The following is a 20,333-nucleotide window of genomic DNA, read 5'->3' on the forward strand; positions in this document are numbered from 1 at the left end:
AGCTTGATAGTTAAAGGTGTTCATCATTCCAGTTGTGGCTTGGGTTTAAGTCACGCTAGCTGTATGTATACTTATGCTTTGGTGACTATTAGGTTACCAGGATAATGATGTACATGGAGTTGTGTAAGTACTAGCAACTGACACTAGTTAGTAAAAGAAAATTATTTCAATAATTCTTAAAATATATAATTAAGATTTAAGTATATTTTTGAAGTTTTTGTTAGAATTAAGTGACCCAAATTCTTATTTAAATAAAATACGATGGAAAATAAAATAAAAGTAAAATCCATATAGAACTAGACTTCTTTTATTTTATTTTAGAATAAGGTTTTAAACCTTATTAAACTCCATCTATTTTATATTGATTAGGATAAGGTGTTTCAATCCTACTAGAATATGGCTTTGCAAGCCTATAAATAGACATAGTCTATTCCTCTTGTATTTGAGTAAAAATTTTTCGACATAGTGAATTTTCTTCTCCTCTGCCCGTGGTTTTTTTCCGAAAGGGTTTCACGTAAAATTTATGTGTTCTTTATTTTATTTATTTTATTCTATTTTATTTTTCACAGTTTTTAATTTTGAGATGACTTTTTTATTATGTACTAATTTTTTATGTAATACATCCGCTGAAATTATTTATTTAATTATGTGATGTGAGTTTAGTTTGAGTCCCCAACAATTATATTTTATTCATATTAAATTATTAGTAAATTTATGTTTTAGTTATTCAATTTTAAATAATTATAAAATGGTCATTGAACTATTTGAAAGTTTTTATTGAAGTCACTAGGTTATTAAAGTTTTATTTTAAAGTCCTGCTAGCAAGCTTCAAGCAATGATTCAATGATCGGTATGGTGGATAAAAAACCATTAACAAGTAGTAGAACATATTTTATATCCAAGTTGATTTGACTATCAATGTCAGTGATGGGAGAAAAAATTTGTTTGAATTTTGGTTCGCAGATTCACGAGGTTAAAAGTTATTTCTTGAGAAAAAAGTGAATTGTAGAAGAGAAGGGGAATGAGAAATTTTGATAGATACAGGTGGTGCAAATAGAGAAGGCCATACAACAACAACTTTAATAGCTCATTGACTTAAATAAAATTTTGAATAATTTAATATTCAATTTGTAGCTTGTTTTTTAAATTGAATAACCAAACATAAACTTACTAATAGTTTAGATCATAATGAAAGTAGTTTACCTTTATATTGTTAATTATTTAATTTAAAAATAATACTTTATCAAAAAAATCCAAATACGTTAAAAATATTTCTTTAATTGAAAAGAATTTGTACTTAAAAGTGAAAAGACACATCAAGAATATGAATAAAAAAAGGGAAAAAGAATATAAAAAAGTTTTAATGTGAATGAAGTCTAATAATTTCATGCGCATAAACGTTGTTGTTATGGACAATGCATGCATGGTGTAAACTAGTATATAAGTAGGTGTGTATTGCAACATTTGAAGCATAACACAACCAAAACAAACTTTAGCTAACCAAAGCACATACTAAGCTACCATGGCTAATTTTCAAATGAAAAGAGTTCAACAATGCACAAACGGCAAGCTTTGGAACTCTTCCAGCGAAGCTCTAACCTTGACTGACAAGAAAGTTTGGCAAGGCTCTCATTATGCGGATTTCCCAGAAATAATTGAAGATGGAGATTCGAGTGAGTTTACACATGAATCAGTGACTGATGATGCTGATAGTCATGGTTCAGTTGCTGGTCTTGTGTACAGGCGACGTGATGGAACCAAGTGGGTTGTTGCCTGGAGCAACCCACTAGATGAGAACAGCAAGGTATTTGTTGCATTCAATTCAATCTTATCATTAATTAACTAGTTAGAATGCGTATATATAATCATTTAATCTATGACCATTTGCATGCCATTTGCATGCAAGCTGCAGGTCTATACTGATATCCAGAGACAACCTGTTCACTGGGGGCAAATCAAAACCAACCTTGAGAAAAGAGGAAAACCAAAATTTAAAGTTACAAAGTTCGGGTACAATGCATCTATTGAAATTGATCCCGTGAGTCGTTCGCCCACAATGAAGGCATCATTTGAGTTAGAGGCATAACTGCCTTTGCTTCTTCATCAAGCTGTGGTGGTAATTAAGGCTATCAAAATTAAATAACTGTGTGATACTTGCTGCTGCATTACCTGTATTACTATTATAGTAAAAAAATTTGATAGCCAGTAGAACCATTAGAAAGTGTGTAGGCCTTCACAATCATGTCAGTGCCATGTATATATACATGGTGACTATTTGTATAATATTATGGAAAAATAAAACAAAATGGCCTTTACTATTTTATCTTTTGACTAAATTTATACTCTATGGTTTCTCCAACTTCTGCATCCATCCATCGAATCATCAAACAACAAACCAGGAACCATTACATAGAAAATCTGACAACAAATAAACTCCCAACAACAAACCATGTTTCCAATAGCACAATGAAACATAACTAGTATCCCAGCAACTCGATACATAACCAGTAGCAGCAACTACCACCAAGTTTTAAAACATGCTGGATTGGTAAAAGTCAGCAATGGTCAAGCCATCTGTTATACATTCTACCTGACGCTTTGACAATACAGGTACCAATAGCTTAAACCAAATCATCAATGTCAACACAACTTTCTTGTAGAATCCATGGCCAATGGAGCTAATAGCAACCCAAAAGACAACAGGACGACTTTTTCGATCAGATATTTAATCTTGATGAACAGCATGGTTTAGGTTAAGGCTTAGCCGGTTGTGGATTGACCTCCTTTTGATTACGGTAAGATTGTCTTGGGAAAGCGTCTCTCGTGATTGAGCGGAAGCCTTGGTTTCTATAAGTGCATCAATATTAATTTATTTGTAATATTCTTGAATTATACTATTCAATTATATTATTTAAGTTGTTAATTATATTATTTAATTTTATGTTTTTATATTATAGATTTATGGAAATATTGGGAGAAAAGAGATTACAACTTCTTTTTGGTAAATTTTGTAGTTTAGACTTTCAACATTATACTGCTGTAATATTTTAGTCATATAACTTAAATTATAAAGTTTTATTTTGAATTTATAATATAACATTTCATATGGAATTGAAAATTTTAACTAAAATTATTTCACTAACTCAAACTCAAAAAAGTCCAAAAGTGTCTAAAATGGCCTAGCCTGACAGTTTCTATGTGAAAATTTACATGTTTTTTTTTTCTTTAGTATTCACATGTTTTTTATTTAATTACAAATATTTAAGTTTTTTTAAATATAGGACTCATATTTGATAACTTAGAATATTTACTTTGTCAATAAAAAAATTTATAATTATTTAATTCATTCTAATGCTTGTGAAAAATACCATAATTACGTATGCAATCAATGTTGTGTACACATGCGATCTAGCTTAAATAAACTCTATTTGGTGCGTTTGTTGGTTAAAATTAAGTTTATCTTGTTCGTAATTTTATCAGTAAACTAAATTCTAAGGGTAAAATTATGGGGTTGTTCATTGATAAGGGGAATAATTTCAACGAGCTTTCTCTTAGTTATCGATAAGGTAAAAAAGAGACTGATTGCTAAGCGTGACATCAGCAACTATAACTAGTTTATTAAAAAACAATGAAATTATCTGTGCATCAATGATTAAACTTGTCAATCAAAGATATATTTTACATTTGGCTAGAGCTTCATCATGTTGGTTTTCTTCAATTTTAATTATTACCTTCTTGGTTAACATTTAAATTTAATTTTAGTATTTTATTTTCTAAACCCCGTCATATTTATTTTCCTTGTTTTTATTTAAGAAATAAAATTATTACCGATCTCTATAAATATGACTCTACTCACTGCTATGTACTAAATTTATTTTTTTAATAGAATTTTACTTTTTAGGTCTTGAAAACTGTATAAATTTTGGCGTTTTTATCGAGGATTAATTTTAATACTTTTTCTATCTATTATTTTTAATTTTATTTTATTTATGTTCCTTTTTATGCTTCAGTCTTTCTTTTTGCTCAACCATAAAATATATTAATTAAAATTTTGATCTTCTCGTGTAGGTGAACTCTAATACAATTTTGAGATTGAGAAAACTGCTCGAAGACTAAGGAAGGGAGTTCAAGAGAGAATTAACCAGTCACCTTCATCTACCAAATCAAAAAGGAGAAGAACCAATGGCTCGTTTAGAACCAACAATGAGAGAGTTAGCTACGTAGAATCTGAAGCAACAACAGTTGTGCATCAATATCCTAAATTAGAGGTATCTTTTGAATTAAAATCTGGACTAATTCATTTATTGCTTACTTTTCATGGTCAAACAAACGAAGATCCTCATAAGTGCTTGAAGGGCTTTTATGTAGTGTGTTCTACTATGAGACGGCAATGACTGATCAAAGAGCAAATCAAACTAAGAGCCTTACCCTCTTCACTAGCCGACAAGGTGAAGAATTGACTATTTTATTTACCTCCTGAATCTATAACCACATGGATTGACATAATAAGGTTATTTCTTGATAATTCTTTTCTACTTGACGTGCTACTTCTATTTTAATAGACTGTTTTTTTACTAGTGTCAAAAATAGTAGTTTCGGGGTCACAAATTCGACAAGTGAGCTCGTAAATATTATTAAATATTTATGAGTTAATTATAGTATTAAAATAAATTTTGAATTGGAAAATTATGTTATTTGAATGAATAATTAGGTCCAACTGATATGACTATAAAGTCAAGTAGTTTTAAAAAATGAGGTATCGGGACCTCGTTTCTATAATCGAGCCATAAATATTTAATAAAATATTTATGGAATGTTATTAAGGTCGTATTAAAATTTGGTTAAAAATTTTAATGTTTAGATAGTTAATTAATTAAAAGGACTAAATTGTAAAGGATACAAAAGTCAATTGCTCTTAGCTTAATTGTATTAATTGGATAAAGAACCATAAGCTAAGGGTTTTAAAAGGTAAATATACCTTTTTATATTAGTGGATAAATATGGATAAATTTTATTGAAATTTAAATGGTTTAAAAGGTTAATAAGGTAAATTGGTAAATAAGTAAAATTAAAATAAAAGATGAAACCTATCATCATCTTTTTCATTTTTAATCTCTTTCTTTGTCTAACCAAATACTCCATGGAAGCCAAGCTAAAAAGCTATTTCTTCATGCATGGTAGGTAATTTCTACCCGTTTTTAATGGATTTGATATTTATAGTATCGTATTAACTTAATCTAGTTAATCTGAGGGTTAATTTGTTAAATTGTTAAGTATACAGAAATTTACTATGGGTGAATTTGTGATGTTCTTGGAATTTTATGATATTAAGCTTGGTTGTTGAATATAAGTATTTTGTTAAGTATTTTTTGATGATTTTCAAGTTTAGGGATTGATTTATGAAAATGGTAAAATTCAAGGAAAATATTGTAAATTGTGGATAAATATGGGCTGTTATAAGATTGGGTAAAAATTAGCTAGCGTGATTTATATTAAAAATAATGAAATTGCAAGTTTCGGGTTTAGAGAGTAAATTGCAAAAAGGATAAATTTTGGGGAAATTTTGTAAAATATCAAAAATGAATTAATTGCATAAAAATGAATTTGATTTCTTTTTTGTTAGAATTAGTGAATTGAATGGAACTATTATTTTAGATCAAGAATGAGTGAAAAATCGAGGAGAAGAGAAAATTACCAAATAGCCCCTGTACTTAGTCATTACTGCAATTTAGTTAGGTAAGTTTGTATGAACTGTAATCATTATAATATTAATTTAATTAAATGTTTACTATGTTGTATTTAATGAAAATGAATCAATATATATGTGAACGTATCCACATTATGACGAATTGATGGATATCGAGTCTCGGTTGAACCTTAAGAATTCTTAGGATACAAATGACATGTCATTAGGGATTTCATGTTTCAGGTGTTGGTCTTGAATGTCCTACCGATAATTGGGATTCTACATTTGTTGTGGATTCTCCATAACTCATGTGAGCAACATCGTATAACTTATATTCTGACCCACAGCTCATGTGAGCATGCCCATTCCACAACTCGTGTGAGAATTGATGTAAAGGAAAGATTATGATTATATGTAAAGGTACACTTCGTGTGAGCTTTCCCGAGTATATGTAATTCTAGATGGTTCAACGGGTAAGAAAAGGAATGAAACGATAGGTGACTTAATGGAAAGGTTCATAACGGTATGAAAAGGTTTATGCTTATGTAATGTATCTTATGAAATCTATTTATGTTATAAATGAGTTTAAAAGATTATCAATGAATCTACTAATATGTAAGCATGATGATGCTTGAATAAGCTTATATTAAACTCATGGTATTGGAAACAATAAGTAAGCAAATGGAATGAAACATGATCATATAGTAAGGATGATTAATTAAATGTTATATTATACGTGATTGATTTCATGTGAATTATGAACAAATATAGTAACTTGTGAGATTGATAATGTTATATAGGCTTTTACTAACCTTATGGCATTGGTAACGGTTTGTACTTATTCTATAAATTTCATTATTGAAATGGTAGGTTATGTTCTAAGTTCATACGAGCTTACTAAGCATTCATTGCTTACGTAATCATTTTATTTTGTTTTATAGATTGTCAGAAACTCGATCAGTTTGGAAGCTTGTCAGAGATCTATCACACTATCCAGTGGACAATTCGGTAGTTTTTTGGTAATTTGGTTAAGGTTTATAATGGCATGTATAGGGTAATTTGTAATGGTAATATGGTGTATGTGTTAATGGAGTTTTGGTATGTATAAGATTTGGAAAGCTATGTTGGATCGGTACACCTTAATACTTTGCCAAGTTATGTGATTTTGGTTACTTTAAATGTGTTTGTTTGTATGGTTCTCTTGCCAGGTTGACGATGGTTGGAAAATGGTTACTTGTGACATGTTTTAGCTCATATTTGAACTAGGTTATTATGTTTGGAAATGACAATATTAACATGTATAGGATGGTTTATAATGGCGTTTTTGATAAACATGTAAAATGGTAACTTGGTATGTTTGTGCTTGGATGCTTATGGTTTGTTGATGAACTTATAATGCTTGCCTAAGTAAGTCATTTTGGTCACTTATAAGTGCATGTATATAAGGTTCTTTTGGTAAGTTTGTATTGCTTGATAATGGTCTTTTATGGTATGTTTTGTATGTTTTGGGAATGGCTAAATGAGGTATATTTTAATACTTAAATGGTCTAGAATTGTCTGCATAGAATTAGGCATATGAACATGTCCAGGTAGGTGATATTTGGATATTAATTGTGGTGCCTTGATTGGGATATTGGTTAGTTGAATTAAGATTTTGGAAGTGGCAAATGTATGTGTGTTTAGGTGAACTTTTGGTGCTTTGAAAGTGTACAAATTGGTCTAAATGTTCAAGCATGAGATGGTTTTGAAATGGCTTGATTTTAGGTAAATTTGGGTCCATACGGATGTGTGACTCAACCGTGTGAGACACATAGCCTAACGACATGGCCATGTGTCATCTGATGATTTCTTTAAGGTGCAAATCAGTGAGTTACACGGCTTGGTACATAGGTGTGTGACCCCTGTTTTGCAAATTTTGCATGTTTTTCCTAAGCTTTCCAAATTTTTTAAATTAGTCTCAATTTACTTCTAAGATGTTTTTTAGGGCCTCGATGGCTCGATTTAAGGACGGTATGTATTTATATAATTGATTTATGATGTGATTATATTATTGAATGATATTAAGTTTAAATGTTTTCGGTTGTATGGTAATACTCTGTAACCCTTATCCAACGACAGATACGGTTTAGAGGTGTTACATCTATCAAGAAAAAAAGTTGTGGCATCAAGTAGAACGACATGAAGAGTCTTCATATGTAAAAATCAGCCATAAAATTTCTTCTAAATTAAAAACTTTCATACATATGTTTAACGTCCCTTATATGGGCCTATGGGGCCCAAAACATACATTCAGGGTGGTTCGGGACCAAACCGTAAACATATGAAACTTTTGCAACACTTAGAAAATTTTTACACTTTGGAGAGTCACACGCCCGTGTTTTCAACCCGTGTAACTCTCTGTTTATAACTTCACCACCCTTGTCAGTCGTACACTTCATATAAATAACAAGAAACGTGTATGGGCTCATTTCTCATTAAATTTCTCATATATATACACAATTTCACATTATGTAATCTTACAACATATATCAGCCATATCTTTGTAATCTAAATATATTTTTATAACAACTTATCTTGATTTCATCTGTTTCATATTTAAGCTTAAATAACCAAAGTATTTGAAATATCATCTTTATGCAAATAGTACACATGAGGTATATAATTCCATAATTATGAATAAACACATTTATCAATTATTTTCCATATTCATATACCAATGTCTCATGTCTCCATATATCAATAATCATCATTTTCATGAATTCCGAGTTCAATTTTATAATTATTTGTCTCGTGTTCAATTTATTTCATGTCGGAACTTTATTCATTAATACGTTTGAATTATCAATACATATGGACAATACATTCAAGATGAACAATTATATAATCACAAATGAATTCATTTATCAACCAAGTTCTATACTCATATCTTATCAACTCGTACTTCCTGTATCACATAATTCCATGTAACACTTACCAAACTTTGTCAAATTAGTGAACGTCTTACGGAATTGAGTACTTCGTTTACTCAATGTCATAGTTCAACTATGGTCTTACACATCTTCATATATCGATGTCATAGCCCAGCTATAGTCTTACACGTAATCACATATCACATATCGATGCCATAGCCCAGCTATGGTCTTACACGAATCACATATCTCACTGATGACATATCCCAGATATGGTCTTATACAGTAGCATATATCACACCGAAGCTACCACTATTCATTGATCAGGTAGCCGGAGCTACCATTTTTCATTGATCAGGTAGTCGGAGCTACCATTTTTCACTGATCAGGTAGCAGAAGCTACCACTTTTCACTTATTAGGTAGCAGAAGCTACCACTTTTCACTGATCAGGTAGCCGAAGCTACCACTTTTCACTGATCAGGTAGCCGAAGCTACCACTTTTCAGTTGTCATTTGTCCTTGATCAGATAAGTGTAGCCGAAGCTATTACTTATCACTTTCACTTATCCTTGATCAGATAAGTGTAGCCGAAGCTATTACTTATTACTTTCACTTATCCTTTATCAGATAAGTGTAGCCGAAGCTATTACTTATCACTTCCACTTATCCTTGATCAAATAAGTGTAGCCGAAGCTATCACTTATCACTTGTTGCCATGGTCCAACTATGGTCTTTTCCTTCAATTCATCTTGTCACTGAACTGAAATGCTCAATTTGATCATTTATTCAATTTTCATGCTTTTACATCTTTCACGATTTTATCATTAATACATATGAAATAACACATCATGAAATTCATAAAATTAACAAATAATCACTAAAATTTAGCCATATAAACTCACAAGTACAAATTTTGTATTATAACGATAATCATAATTTCATAATAAATATTCCACATAAAACATTATATCATTTCTAATCCAACACTTATCGATTATAATCGGGCATGTGTTTAATTTATACACGAGTCATTCATATATTTTTCCTCTTCCTCCTCTCCATCCACATCCTTGGTATAAATAACACACTTGTAAGTAACCTTATCTATAATTTTCACTAATTACTTATGTGAATATTCAGACTATCCACCCGTGTCGTAATCACTAAATTATTTATATCTGGAGCTACGGAACTCAAAATTAAGATCCTCTAATTTTTCATGAAACTAGACTCATATATCTTCTTACCATAAAAATTTCATAATTTTTGGTTGGGCCAATTAATACAGTTTATTCATTAAAGTCTCCCCTGTTCTGCTGTCTGACAGTTCCGACCCTTCTTCACTAAATATTAATTATCTCCTCGTACCGGATTCGAATGATGTTACCATTTGTTTCTCTTGAAAATAGACTCATTCAGGATTCTAAACATATAAATTTAAGCCCATAATTATTTTTATCAAATTATTTATGATTTTACAAAGTAAGAACAGGGGAACCCGAAATCATTCTGACCTTGTCTCACAAAATTTATCATATCTCATGATTTACAATTCCATTGCTTACATCATTTCTTCTATAAGAAACTAGACTAAATAAGATTTAATTGAATATTTTATTCATCCTCTAATTCCATTTATACAATTTCTGGTGATTTTTCAAAGTTAGACTACTGCTGCTGTCCAAAACAGTTTTAGTGCAAAATGTTGATTTCCATTTTGCCCCAAAGTTCACAATTCATACAATTCAGTCCTTGCTCAATTAACCCCTCAATTAAAATAATTTTCTCAATTAATACTTTTCCTAGACATTATAAGTTATTTCATAACTATTTAATTTCAGAATTTCTACATAAAACTCTAACTTCAAACTCTTTTACAATTAGGTCCCAAACATTCACTTTCTATTCAATTCTTTCAATAAAATCAGCAAATAAACAATTTAAAGCTCTAATTCCATGCCAAATCATCATATACTTCCAGTACATATTCATAGCAACTTTCAATTTCTTTCATAGAATCAAAAACTAATGAATTTAACAAGTGGACCTAGTTGTAAAACTCACAAAAACACAAAAAATTCAAGAAATAATCAATAATTGAACTTACCTGAAGTAAAAATATGAAAAAAAAGCTTAAGGGAACCCTTCCGTGGTGTTTTTGCTGATGAGAATGCAGAAAAAATAAAGAGAAATCTAGATAATTCCACTTTAGTCCTAGCTTTATTAAGTAAATTTTGCAATTTTCCAATTTTTCCCTTAATTCTCCTTATTTTCTTACTGATTTCATGCCATTGCCGTCCAGCCCAAAGAGACCTTGGGTCTATTTTCCTTTTAAACCCTCTTTCTTTTATCATTTAAGTTATTTAATCATTTCCCACAATTTTGTATTTAATACAATTTAGTCCTTTTTGTTCAATTAACTATCAGAACTTTAAAATTTCTTGACGAAACTTTAATACTAACTTATTAACACTCCATAAATATTTATAAAAATATTTATGGCTTGATTTAAAATTCTCGAGGTCTCGATACCTTGTTTTCGATTCTAATTATTTTAATATTTATTTTCATTACTTCAAAATTTTTCCTAACTTCACATTTAACTTATACTCACTAAATTAATAATATTTCCTACTCATTTGTCTGATTTAGTGATCTCGAATCACTGTTCCGACACCATTGAAAATTAGGCTGTTACAACTCTCCCCTCCTTTAGGGATTTTCATCCCCGAAAATCTTATCAGAAGAAGTTGCTTTCAACACTCATGAAACACTTTTACTAACTTCTCAGAATCACAATTTGGTTGAACCTCGAATATTTTTATTTATTTATTTATTTATTATTATTATTTTTTTACCATCGACTTCATTCCAACATATTAGAATAAAATTCCAAAGAGATGAAGAAATACTTATCATAAACCGACCAGACCAATAGGGCTTTTGTCTAACATCATAGTTAGCTAGCATTCTCACAACATAAGAACTCCATCAAAAACTGAATAACCACACACATACACTTGAGGATAAAAGAATATATATAATACCTAGAAAAGATCATCATATTCGTTTCAACTATAACTGTCACACACACAGACATCTTTTCTACTCAATTATCATTTCTCTTACTAATTCTATCATCATGAACCCTGCATCATTCCATTCCCTAACGAAAACCAATTCGAAAAAAAAACTTCAGCAAACACATATTTTAGACATCATATCTGAATAAGTCGATTAGCCAAGGTTAACTTATTCTTTAACCGTGACATTACGTAATCTGAATAATCTTTAAAATAATTTGATATCTTTTTCAAAACTGTGTTCACTTGTCAAACTATTTTTAACTCCGTCTGTATTTTTAATTATTCCACTACTGTACTCTTTAGTTTCACACTTGTGAACTATTCAACATAATTCTCGTGAATTTTCGTTATAAAATACCACATTGATAAGGGGGTGAGGCCGTAAAGCCTCTAACTGGACTCTCGTAAATACACGCTTATGACTTAGCATTTATCATCAACATCATATCCTCACAATTACATAATTCACTTCAAGCAAATTAACATACATAATTATGTTACCCGAATTTTTCAATTATCCTTTTCAAAAAAGTGTACTTAAACATACATTCCATGAATTTTGAGTAAGTTTACTCATAGCATTTACTTAATCAAACAAGTCAGGCACATAATATCATATGAATGTCACATAAACATAGATGCGCTCATCACAAGATAAACTTCCATTTCATTTCACTTTTCCTATATTTCTCGATTTATGACTATTTCATTTCGTACCTCATCACATCCATATCATGAACTCTTCTTCATACCTTTCCAAGTTTCGACTCATCATAAACACATTCTTACTCAGACACCTTAGTGTCACTTTCAACACTTTATGAAATAGCTCGATTGAAAAGTATTTCTGTCTATATGTAAAACAAAGATTAGATCGGATCATACACATCACACTATCACAGATTTATATAGCATGTATTTCTAGACACTTTACAAATCTCATTCGTTCTGGGAATCGACTAAACAACTATGTGCTAGTTGCCTACAACATAGAATTTTGAAACATTTAGTCATCCAATGTTTTTATGAAGGACTCCTACCTATGGAAAGAAATATGATGGATGTTGTCAGTGAAGGTGCCGTAATGAATAAAACTCCTCATGAGAAGGAAGTTGATTTCAGTCATGGACGCTAATTTGCAATAGTCCGGATAAATATCACTTCTCTTTAAAATAGAATTTCGAATTTGACTTCTCTTGTTTATCATATGGTTGTAGGAAACTCTCAACATGTAAAGGCTTGTGGGATTTGTGTTAATTATTTATTTATCCTTCCAAATTGGAATTATAAGAGAAGAGAAAATGAGAATTGCAAATATGTTAGTTCGAATTATGCATTTTTCAAAAGTTTTATTTCATTTTCTTACTTTTCAACTCTGGTGAGCAATTAATGGGAAGAAAATTATTTCTTTCAAAATTTTCATCCTTCCTACCAAGTACACCAAAGAAAATAAAAATTATATATATTTCATTTTTTATTCTTTCAATTTTCTTTTTACTCTAAGTAAAACCTAATTAGTTTTTTTTTCTACAGTGATTAGAATTTTTTTGTTGGAAATTGTAAATTGCAAATTCATAATTTTGATGATCAGTTATTAGAAAGTAATGATTTATTCAAATGATACATTTGATTCAATGAGACATGTTTTTATAAGAAGTATGTCCAATAGAAATCAAATGTAAATGATTGTGACTCTCTAAAATAGTGTTCATTGATTATATATAAATAGAGGGTTATGGTCCTCAAAAATACAATTACAATCAATCTTGTTTTTAGAAATTAGAGTAAGAGTTATAGAATTCTTCGATTTTTCTAATAGAAGGAAATTCAAAAGCTTCGTTTTTATTCCAAGAGGACCTTTGTCTTAACCCTCTAGCAACTTTGTGTTGAGGTAAACAATTCTCTTTGGAAAGTGTCACTCGCGCCTCAAAGTCTACTGTTTAATTCAATATCATCTCTGGATCTATCTTCTCCACTCAATATTTTCCAACAATTAAAGAGAACTAATTTGGAGATGGCAGCAGAGGCTACCATCGCATTCAAAGTGATGAACCAAGAGTTTGTGAAACTTGACCGATTTGATGGTTCAAACTTCAATTGCTAGAAGGATAAGATGTTGTTGCTTCTTATTGTCTTAAATGTGGCATATGTTCTGGATCCAAACCTACAACCCGTGGAGGATCCTGCCCCCAATGTAAACCTTGAGAAAATTACGAAAGTGGCTAAACTCAAGAAAAAGAGTGAAAAAGACAATTTCACATGTCGATGACACATCCTCAACACCTTGTCTAATCGATTGTATGATCTCTACATGTTGATGCAATCCTTGATAAAAATATGGAAAGCTCTTGAAGAGAAATATAACACCGAATGACAAGGTACTGATAAATTTTTAATGATGAAGTATTTCAAATTCAAAATGCTCGATAGTATCCTAATCATGGATCAAGTCAAGTCCTTGTAAGCAGGCTCCGTGACTTGAAAGTTGTTGTTCTAGAATTTTTACAAGTCGGCGCTATTATTTCAAAGTTGGTCTTGTCTTGGAAGAATTATCGGAAGAAACTTCTGCATATGGCAAAGGACTTCACTATGGAGAAAATACTTAGGCATTTGTTATTGAAGAGGAAACTCAAAAGTGTGATGCGGTGTATCTTCCCCAAAGTTCTAAAGTGAACCATGTGAACAAGTCCAAGAACTCTCAAAATGGTAAGAGAAAGGTGACATCTGAGACCAATGACGTGCAAGACAAGGAAAAAAAATTGCATTTGTTATAATTGCAATAAGAAAGGACACTATATTAAGGATTGAAAATTTCTCAAAAATAAGCATGATGCCATAACTTCCAAAGCCAATATGGTGGAAGACAGGGACTTAGTGACCATGGTTACGGAAGGAATCGAGAGTTTGGAGATTGGTATGATTACCAAACTCAACATAGCCATGGCCGATAAGTCCTGTAATTGGTGGCTTGACTCCGGAGATACTGTCGATGTGTGTAATGACCGACAACAGTTTGAGAGTTATGAACTAGTGGCAAATTGTGAAGTGCTTATGGGCAACTATCAATCAGTTAAGGTGCTCGGTCAAGGTACAGTGGAACTCAACTTCACATCTGGGAAGAAATTGACTTTGACCAATTTGTTACATGTTCCCGATGTGAGAAATATTTTAGTGTCTGAGAGTCTTCTATATAACAACGGTTCAAGATTATCTTGGAATTTGATAAGTTTGTCTTGCTTAAGGGTGATATATATGTATGAAAAGGATATTGTAACGAGGGTTTTTTCAAGTTGAGCATTAATATGAATAAAGTCAATTCTTCTACTTATATTGTTAAGTCTTCTCCTGTGTGGCATGCATGTTTAGCACATTTTAATTTTATAACTTTACAATATATGCAAAAGAATAGTTATATCAATCTAAGTAATAATGATTTTATGGATAAATGTGAAATTTGTATTTAATTAAAAAATTATCAAGAAGTGATTTCCTAATAAGTGTGAAAGGAATTCACAAGTGTTAGATTTAATCCATTCAAATGCTTGTGAATTAAATGGAACCCTAACAAGAGGTGGAAAATGATATTTCTCACTTTTATAGATGACTTCTATAGATTTACTTATGTGTATTTCATGAAAAGTAAAGACGAGGCTTTTTATATGTTTAAACATTTTAAAAATGAGGTTGAGAATTTGTTTAGTAAGAAAATCAAAGTGCTTCGTAATGATAGAGGTGGTGAATATTTTTCAAATGAATTTAATGTATTTTGTGAGGAACAAGGTGTGGTACATGAGTGTTCTGCGCCTTATACTCTGCAACAAAATGGTTTGACAGAAAGAAAGAATCGTACTCTAGTAGATATAGTTAACTTGATGTTGTTAAATGCTAAACTTCCATATAATCTATGGGGTGTAGTATTATTGACTACGTGTTATATCCTTAATAGAATACCATCGAGAAAATTCAAAGTATCTCTATATGAGTTATGGAAGGGTAGGATGCCAAACTTAGATTATTTCATAGTGTGAGGGTACTTGGCTTACTATAAAGTTCCTGACCAACGGAGAACAAAGTTAAGACCAAGAGCCTTCAAAGGTGCATTTGTTGGATATGCCCAACACTCTAAGGCTTATTGTGTTCTTGACTTAGTGTCAAATACGGTAATTGAAACAAGAGATGTTGTATTCATTGAAAATAAGGTTTTCGATGATTCAATAGATTCGGGAAAAAATATCAACCAATGATCTCAAGTGATCAAACCAAAAGAAGTCTTTGTGATAATAAGGATACAAAGCCGAGAAAAAGTCAAAGAGTGAGAAAAGTAATGGACTTTGGTCCTGATTCCATTTCCTCGCAATCGCTAGTATTTCTTGTTGAGGGAAATAAAGAATTCGTAATTAGAAAGATCACCATAATGTTTAATGTGGATGGTGATCCACAATCCTATGGTGAAACCATGACTTTTAGGGATGTGACATTTTGAAAAGAGGCGATCAATGATGAAATTGATTCAATATTACCAAAACATTCTTGGATTCTAGTTGATCTTCCTCAAGGATCGAAGCCTATCGAGTGTAAATGGGTGTTTAAAAGGAAGAATACTCCATCAGGGGGTGCTCCAACCTTTAAGGCTAGGTTGGTGGCTAAATGATTTAGGCAAAAGAAAAGCCTAGATTATTTTGACACCTATGCACCAGTCGCTAGGATGACCTCCATTTGAATTCTTATAGCACTTACATCATCCATAAGTTACATGTACATCAAATGGATGTTAAGATGGCTTGTTTGAATGGTGATCTTGAAGAAGACGTCTACATGGAGCAACTAGAAGGCTTTGTGCTTACTGGAAATGAACATAAGATGTGTAAGTTGATCAAGTCATTATATAGCTTAAAACAAGCGCCTAAACAGTGGCATGAGAAATTTGACTCAATTATCTTGTCATATGGTTTTTTTTACATAATGGTGTGGATAAATATATTTACACTAAATTTACCGATAAGTATGGTGTAATTATTTGTCTTTATGTAGACGATTTGTTAATTTTTGGGACGAACATGGAATATGTTCATGAGACCAAAGAGTATCTAGCCTTGAATTTTAAGATGAAGGATCTTAACAAGGTAGATACAATTCTAGTTATAAAGATGAAAAAGCATAAAAGAGGCTTTGCACTAAGCCAATCTCACTACATCGAGAAAGTATTGGAAAAGTTCAAACATTTTAAGATGAAGGATCTTAACAAGGTAGATACAATTCTAGTTATAAAGATGAAAAAGCATAAAAGAGGCTTTGCACTAAGCCAATCTCACTACATCGAGAAAGTATTGGAAAAGTTCAAACATTTGAATATCAAGGATTCGAACACTCCATACGATTCAAACTTTAAGTTAAGTGAGAATAATGGCAGGGTTGTAGTGCAACTTGAGTACACCGGTGTAATTGGAAGTCTAATGTATGCAATGTATTGCACTAGACCCGATATTGCATTTGCTGTGTGCAAAATGGTAAGATTTAGAAATTTTCCTAGTACCGATCATTGGAAAGGAATTTGTAGGATTTTTGGCTATCTTAAGAAAACAAAAAATTGGGATTATTCTATAGTGATTATCCCGCGGTACTAGAAGGTTACCCGGATGCAAGTTGTATTACAAATTTAAGTGACAATAAGTCGACATCGGGATGGATTTTTACGATCAAAGGTGGAGCCATTAGTTGGGTCTCCAAGAAACAAACTTGCATTTCACAGTCAACTATGGATGTTGAATTTATAGCTTTGGCGGATACTGGTAAAGAAGTGGAATGACTAAGATATCTCTTGCTAGATATAAAGTTATGGCCACAACGTACATTCGCCATTTCCGTATATTGTGATAGTGAATCCACCATGTCTCAAGCGTACAATAAGGTGTACATGTAACATCTATAACCCGTTTTCATCGACGAAATAGGGTTACGAAGTATTACTGTAGAAAACGAAACATTTTATAACCAATAGTAATTAATTTTCAAATTTATTTAATAAATACATAAGAAATTCAAAATGGAATAAATCATGCATTTGCGAGCCTTAAATTGAGTCTACGTGGCCTTAAAATAGCTTTCAAGCAATCAGGGACCAAATTGGAACAAATTAGAACATTTCTGGAAAACTAAAAAATTTCACTTACAAGGGTCACATGACCGTGCGTCCAGGCCGTGTGACAGAGTCTAGACAGTGTGGCTCCAAACATAGCCATATGGCTATACCACATGCCTGTCTGTCCAACCGTGTGCTCATTAGTGTAACTTACTAACTTGGCTCACATGCCTGTGTATCAACTCGTGTGCAAATTCATAAGTATTCATGAGCACTTATTAGAAAGTGATGATTTATTCAAAGGATACATTTGATTCCATGAGACATGTTTTTCTAAGAAGTATGTCCAAAGGAAATCAAATGTAAAGGGTTGTGAGTCTTCAAAGTAGTATGCATTAAGTGTATATAAATAGAGGGTCTATGGTGCTAAAAAATACAATTACAATAAATCTTGTTTTCAAAAATTAGAGTAAGAGTTAAGGAATTCCTTGATTTTGCTAATCAAAGGAAATTCAAAAGCTTCGTTGTATCCCGGGAGGACCTTTGTCTTAACCCTCTAGCAACTTTGTGTGGAGGTAAACAGGTCTCTTTGGAAAGTGTCACCTGCGCCTCGAGGTCTACTATTTAATTCAATATTGTCTCCAGATCTATGTTCTCCACTCAATATTTTCCAACATTTTTTGTTAAGGTGTTTGCAGTTATTTTGAGATGTTTTTGATACGTCGATATTCTTGGCTCTTTTTGTTGAGTTAAAAGAAAATTCCAAAAATTCCATATCAATAGTATAACCTTTGCCATGTATAAAGGCAAATGATTCTGGAAAACTAATTTTATATTTTGCACCAATAAATGCTAAATTTTGTTAATTCTTCTCTACTCGTTTTTTGAAGCCATGCAAGCTCCTCCTTCCTATACACCCTATAACTTGAGAGAAGTCCCTCCAGAACAAGAATGTCCATTGGGTCAAATTGCATCTTAATTTCAAGGTCATTCATTTGGTTTTCCAATGCAGTAGTAGAAGTCCTCCAATCTGGCCTATAACATAATTTTAAGAGTAAACTACCAAAATAGTCACTTTTGTTTACCTCAAGTTACATTTTAGTCATTTATGTTTGAAATGTTGTGTTTTAACCACTTACGTTATCACGTTGTAACATTTTAGTTACTGAGCCATTAATTATCACTAGCAGTGTAATGGTAAGCTGATGACACGTTAAATCATCATTTTAAACAATAAATTTAGGTTAATTTATACAATCAGTCCCCATATTTTTTGTTTTGAGCAATTTAATTTTTTTCTTTTATGTTTTTTTAACTTTCCTTTTTTTTTTTTCATTCTCTTCTGCTTCTCCCTCTGTTTTCTTCCCTTCTCCATTTCTTTTAACATAGTTTTTCTATGTTTTTCATTTGTTAAAACTAGTCCCTATACTTTTACTTTTTGGAACAATTTAATTTTTTTTATTGAGGCGAGCTTGTGGACTAATTTTAACAAATGGAAAACATAGAAAACTATGTTAAAAGAAATGAATAAGGAGGAAAATATAGGAGAAGCAAAAGAGAAAGGAAAATAAAGAAAATAAAGAAAGTTAAAAGAACATAAAAGAGAAAAAAATAAATTGCTTAAGATGAAAAAATATAGAGACCAATTGTAGAATTTTAACTTAAAATTTTCATTTAAAATGATGATTTAATATGTCATGTCAGCTTACCATTACACCGTTAATGGTAATTAACAACTCAATGATTAAAATGTTATAACACGATAATATAAGTGACTAAAACGTAACATTTGTAACATAAGTAACTAAAATGTAACTTGAGGCAAATAAAAGTGACTATTTTAATAATTTACCCTAATTTCAACGCGATTGGATACCAAAATAATAATAAAACTTTGAGTATACTGCCAACACCAATACACTACTAGTTTCGTGAAAGTGCAATTATTGGCAAATGGCCAAATACATGCATAAATTCTACCTTTGGAACATGAAAAAGACATAAAGGAAGTCATAGAAGAAAAGGCGAAAATAGGAGGATGATGACCCGTATATATTCAATCCATAGTTGAGACGGAATAAAGAATCACAAACTTGGTTGGAAATTCCAAATTCAATGGGATAGAATAATGGATCCAAAATTCTTAGAGATTAGTACGTTGTTTTTTGGCCATGTTTTCCGTACCACGAGGCATTCAACACTGCCCAGTTAATTTATATCCTACTTACTTTTATGTGTTTTAATGGGTTGGTGTTATGAATAAATTAAACATTAATTTAATTTTAAAATTATTAAAATATTTTCTTATAGACGAATTAGATTATATTTTTATAAGAATATTTTTTAATATTTTATAAGAATTTTTTATCTCTTTTACATATAATAAATCAATAAAAATTTAATTATAATAATATTTGAACCCAAAAATCATGCATAGAGGTGTTTATGGGCTGGTTGAACCCAGTTGGTCCAAACCTAGACAAGGGGTTTTAGATATTATCTTTGCTCAAATCTGAGCTAATCCAAAATATGGACTTAAAATTTTGTCAAAGTCTGACCAAATTAAAATTAGA

General features: G+C 31.1%; 1 protein-coding gene across 2 annotated transcripts; it reads left to right on the forward strand.

Moving 5' to 3' along the window:
• Positions 1 to 1,430: 1,430 nt before the first annotated feature.
• On the forward strand, positions 1,431 to 2,323 carry LOC108482681 (uncharacterized). 2 transcript variants are annotated; one of them, XM_017785801.2, is made up of 2 exons: positions 1,431 to 1,804; positions 1,907 to 2,323. In XM_017785801.2, exons 1-2 carry the CDS (start codon positions 1,523 to 1,525, stop codon positions 2,084 to 2,086), a joined length of 462 nt encoding a protein of 153 aa, XP_017641290.2. In that variant the 5' UTR covers positions 1,431 to 1,522; the 3' UTR covers positions 2,087 to 2,323. The 2 variants fall into 2 exon arrangements, with proteins under 2 accessions (XP_017641290.2, XP_017641291.2); XM_017785802.2 differs by having other exon boundaries at positions 1,434 to 1,804; positions 1,913 to 2,323.
• The last annotated feature ends 18,010 nt before the right edge of the window (positions 2,324 to 20,333 follow it).

This window comes from Gossypium arboreum, chromosome 5, assembly GCF_025698485.1.
Source record: "Gossypium arboreum isolate Shixiya-1 chromosome 5, ASM2569848v2, whole genome shotgun sequence".
NCBI lineage: Eukaryota > Viridiplantae > Streptophyta > Magnoliopsida > Malvales > Malvaceae > Gossypium > Gossypium arboreum.

What these genes read in the sequence shown, in the direction of transcription:
- LOC108482681 (XM_017785801.2), top strand. Translation starts at nt 1,523, where the DNA reads ATGGCTAATTTTCAAATGAAAAGAGTTCAACAATGCACAAACGGCAAG. An exon ending in CACTAGATGAGAACAGCAAG is followed by an intron (nt 1,805 to 1,906) that starts GTATTTGTTGCA and finishes TTTGCATGCAAG; the next exon opens with CTGCAGGTCTATACTGATAT.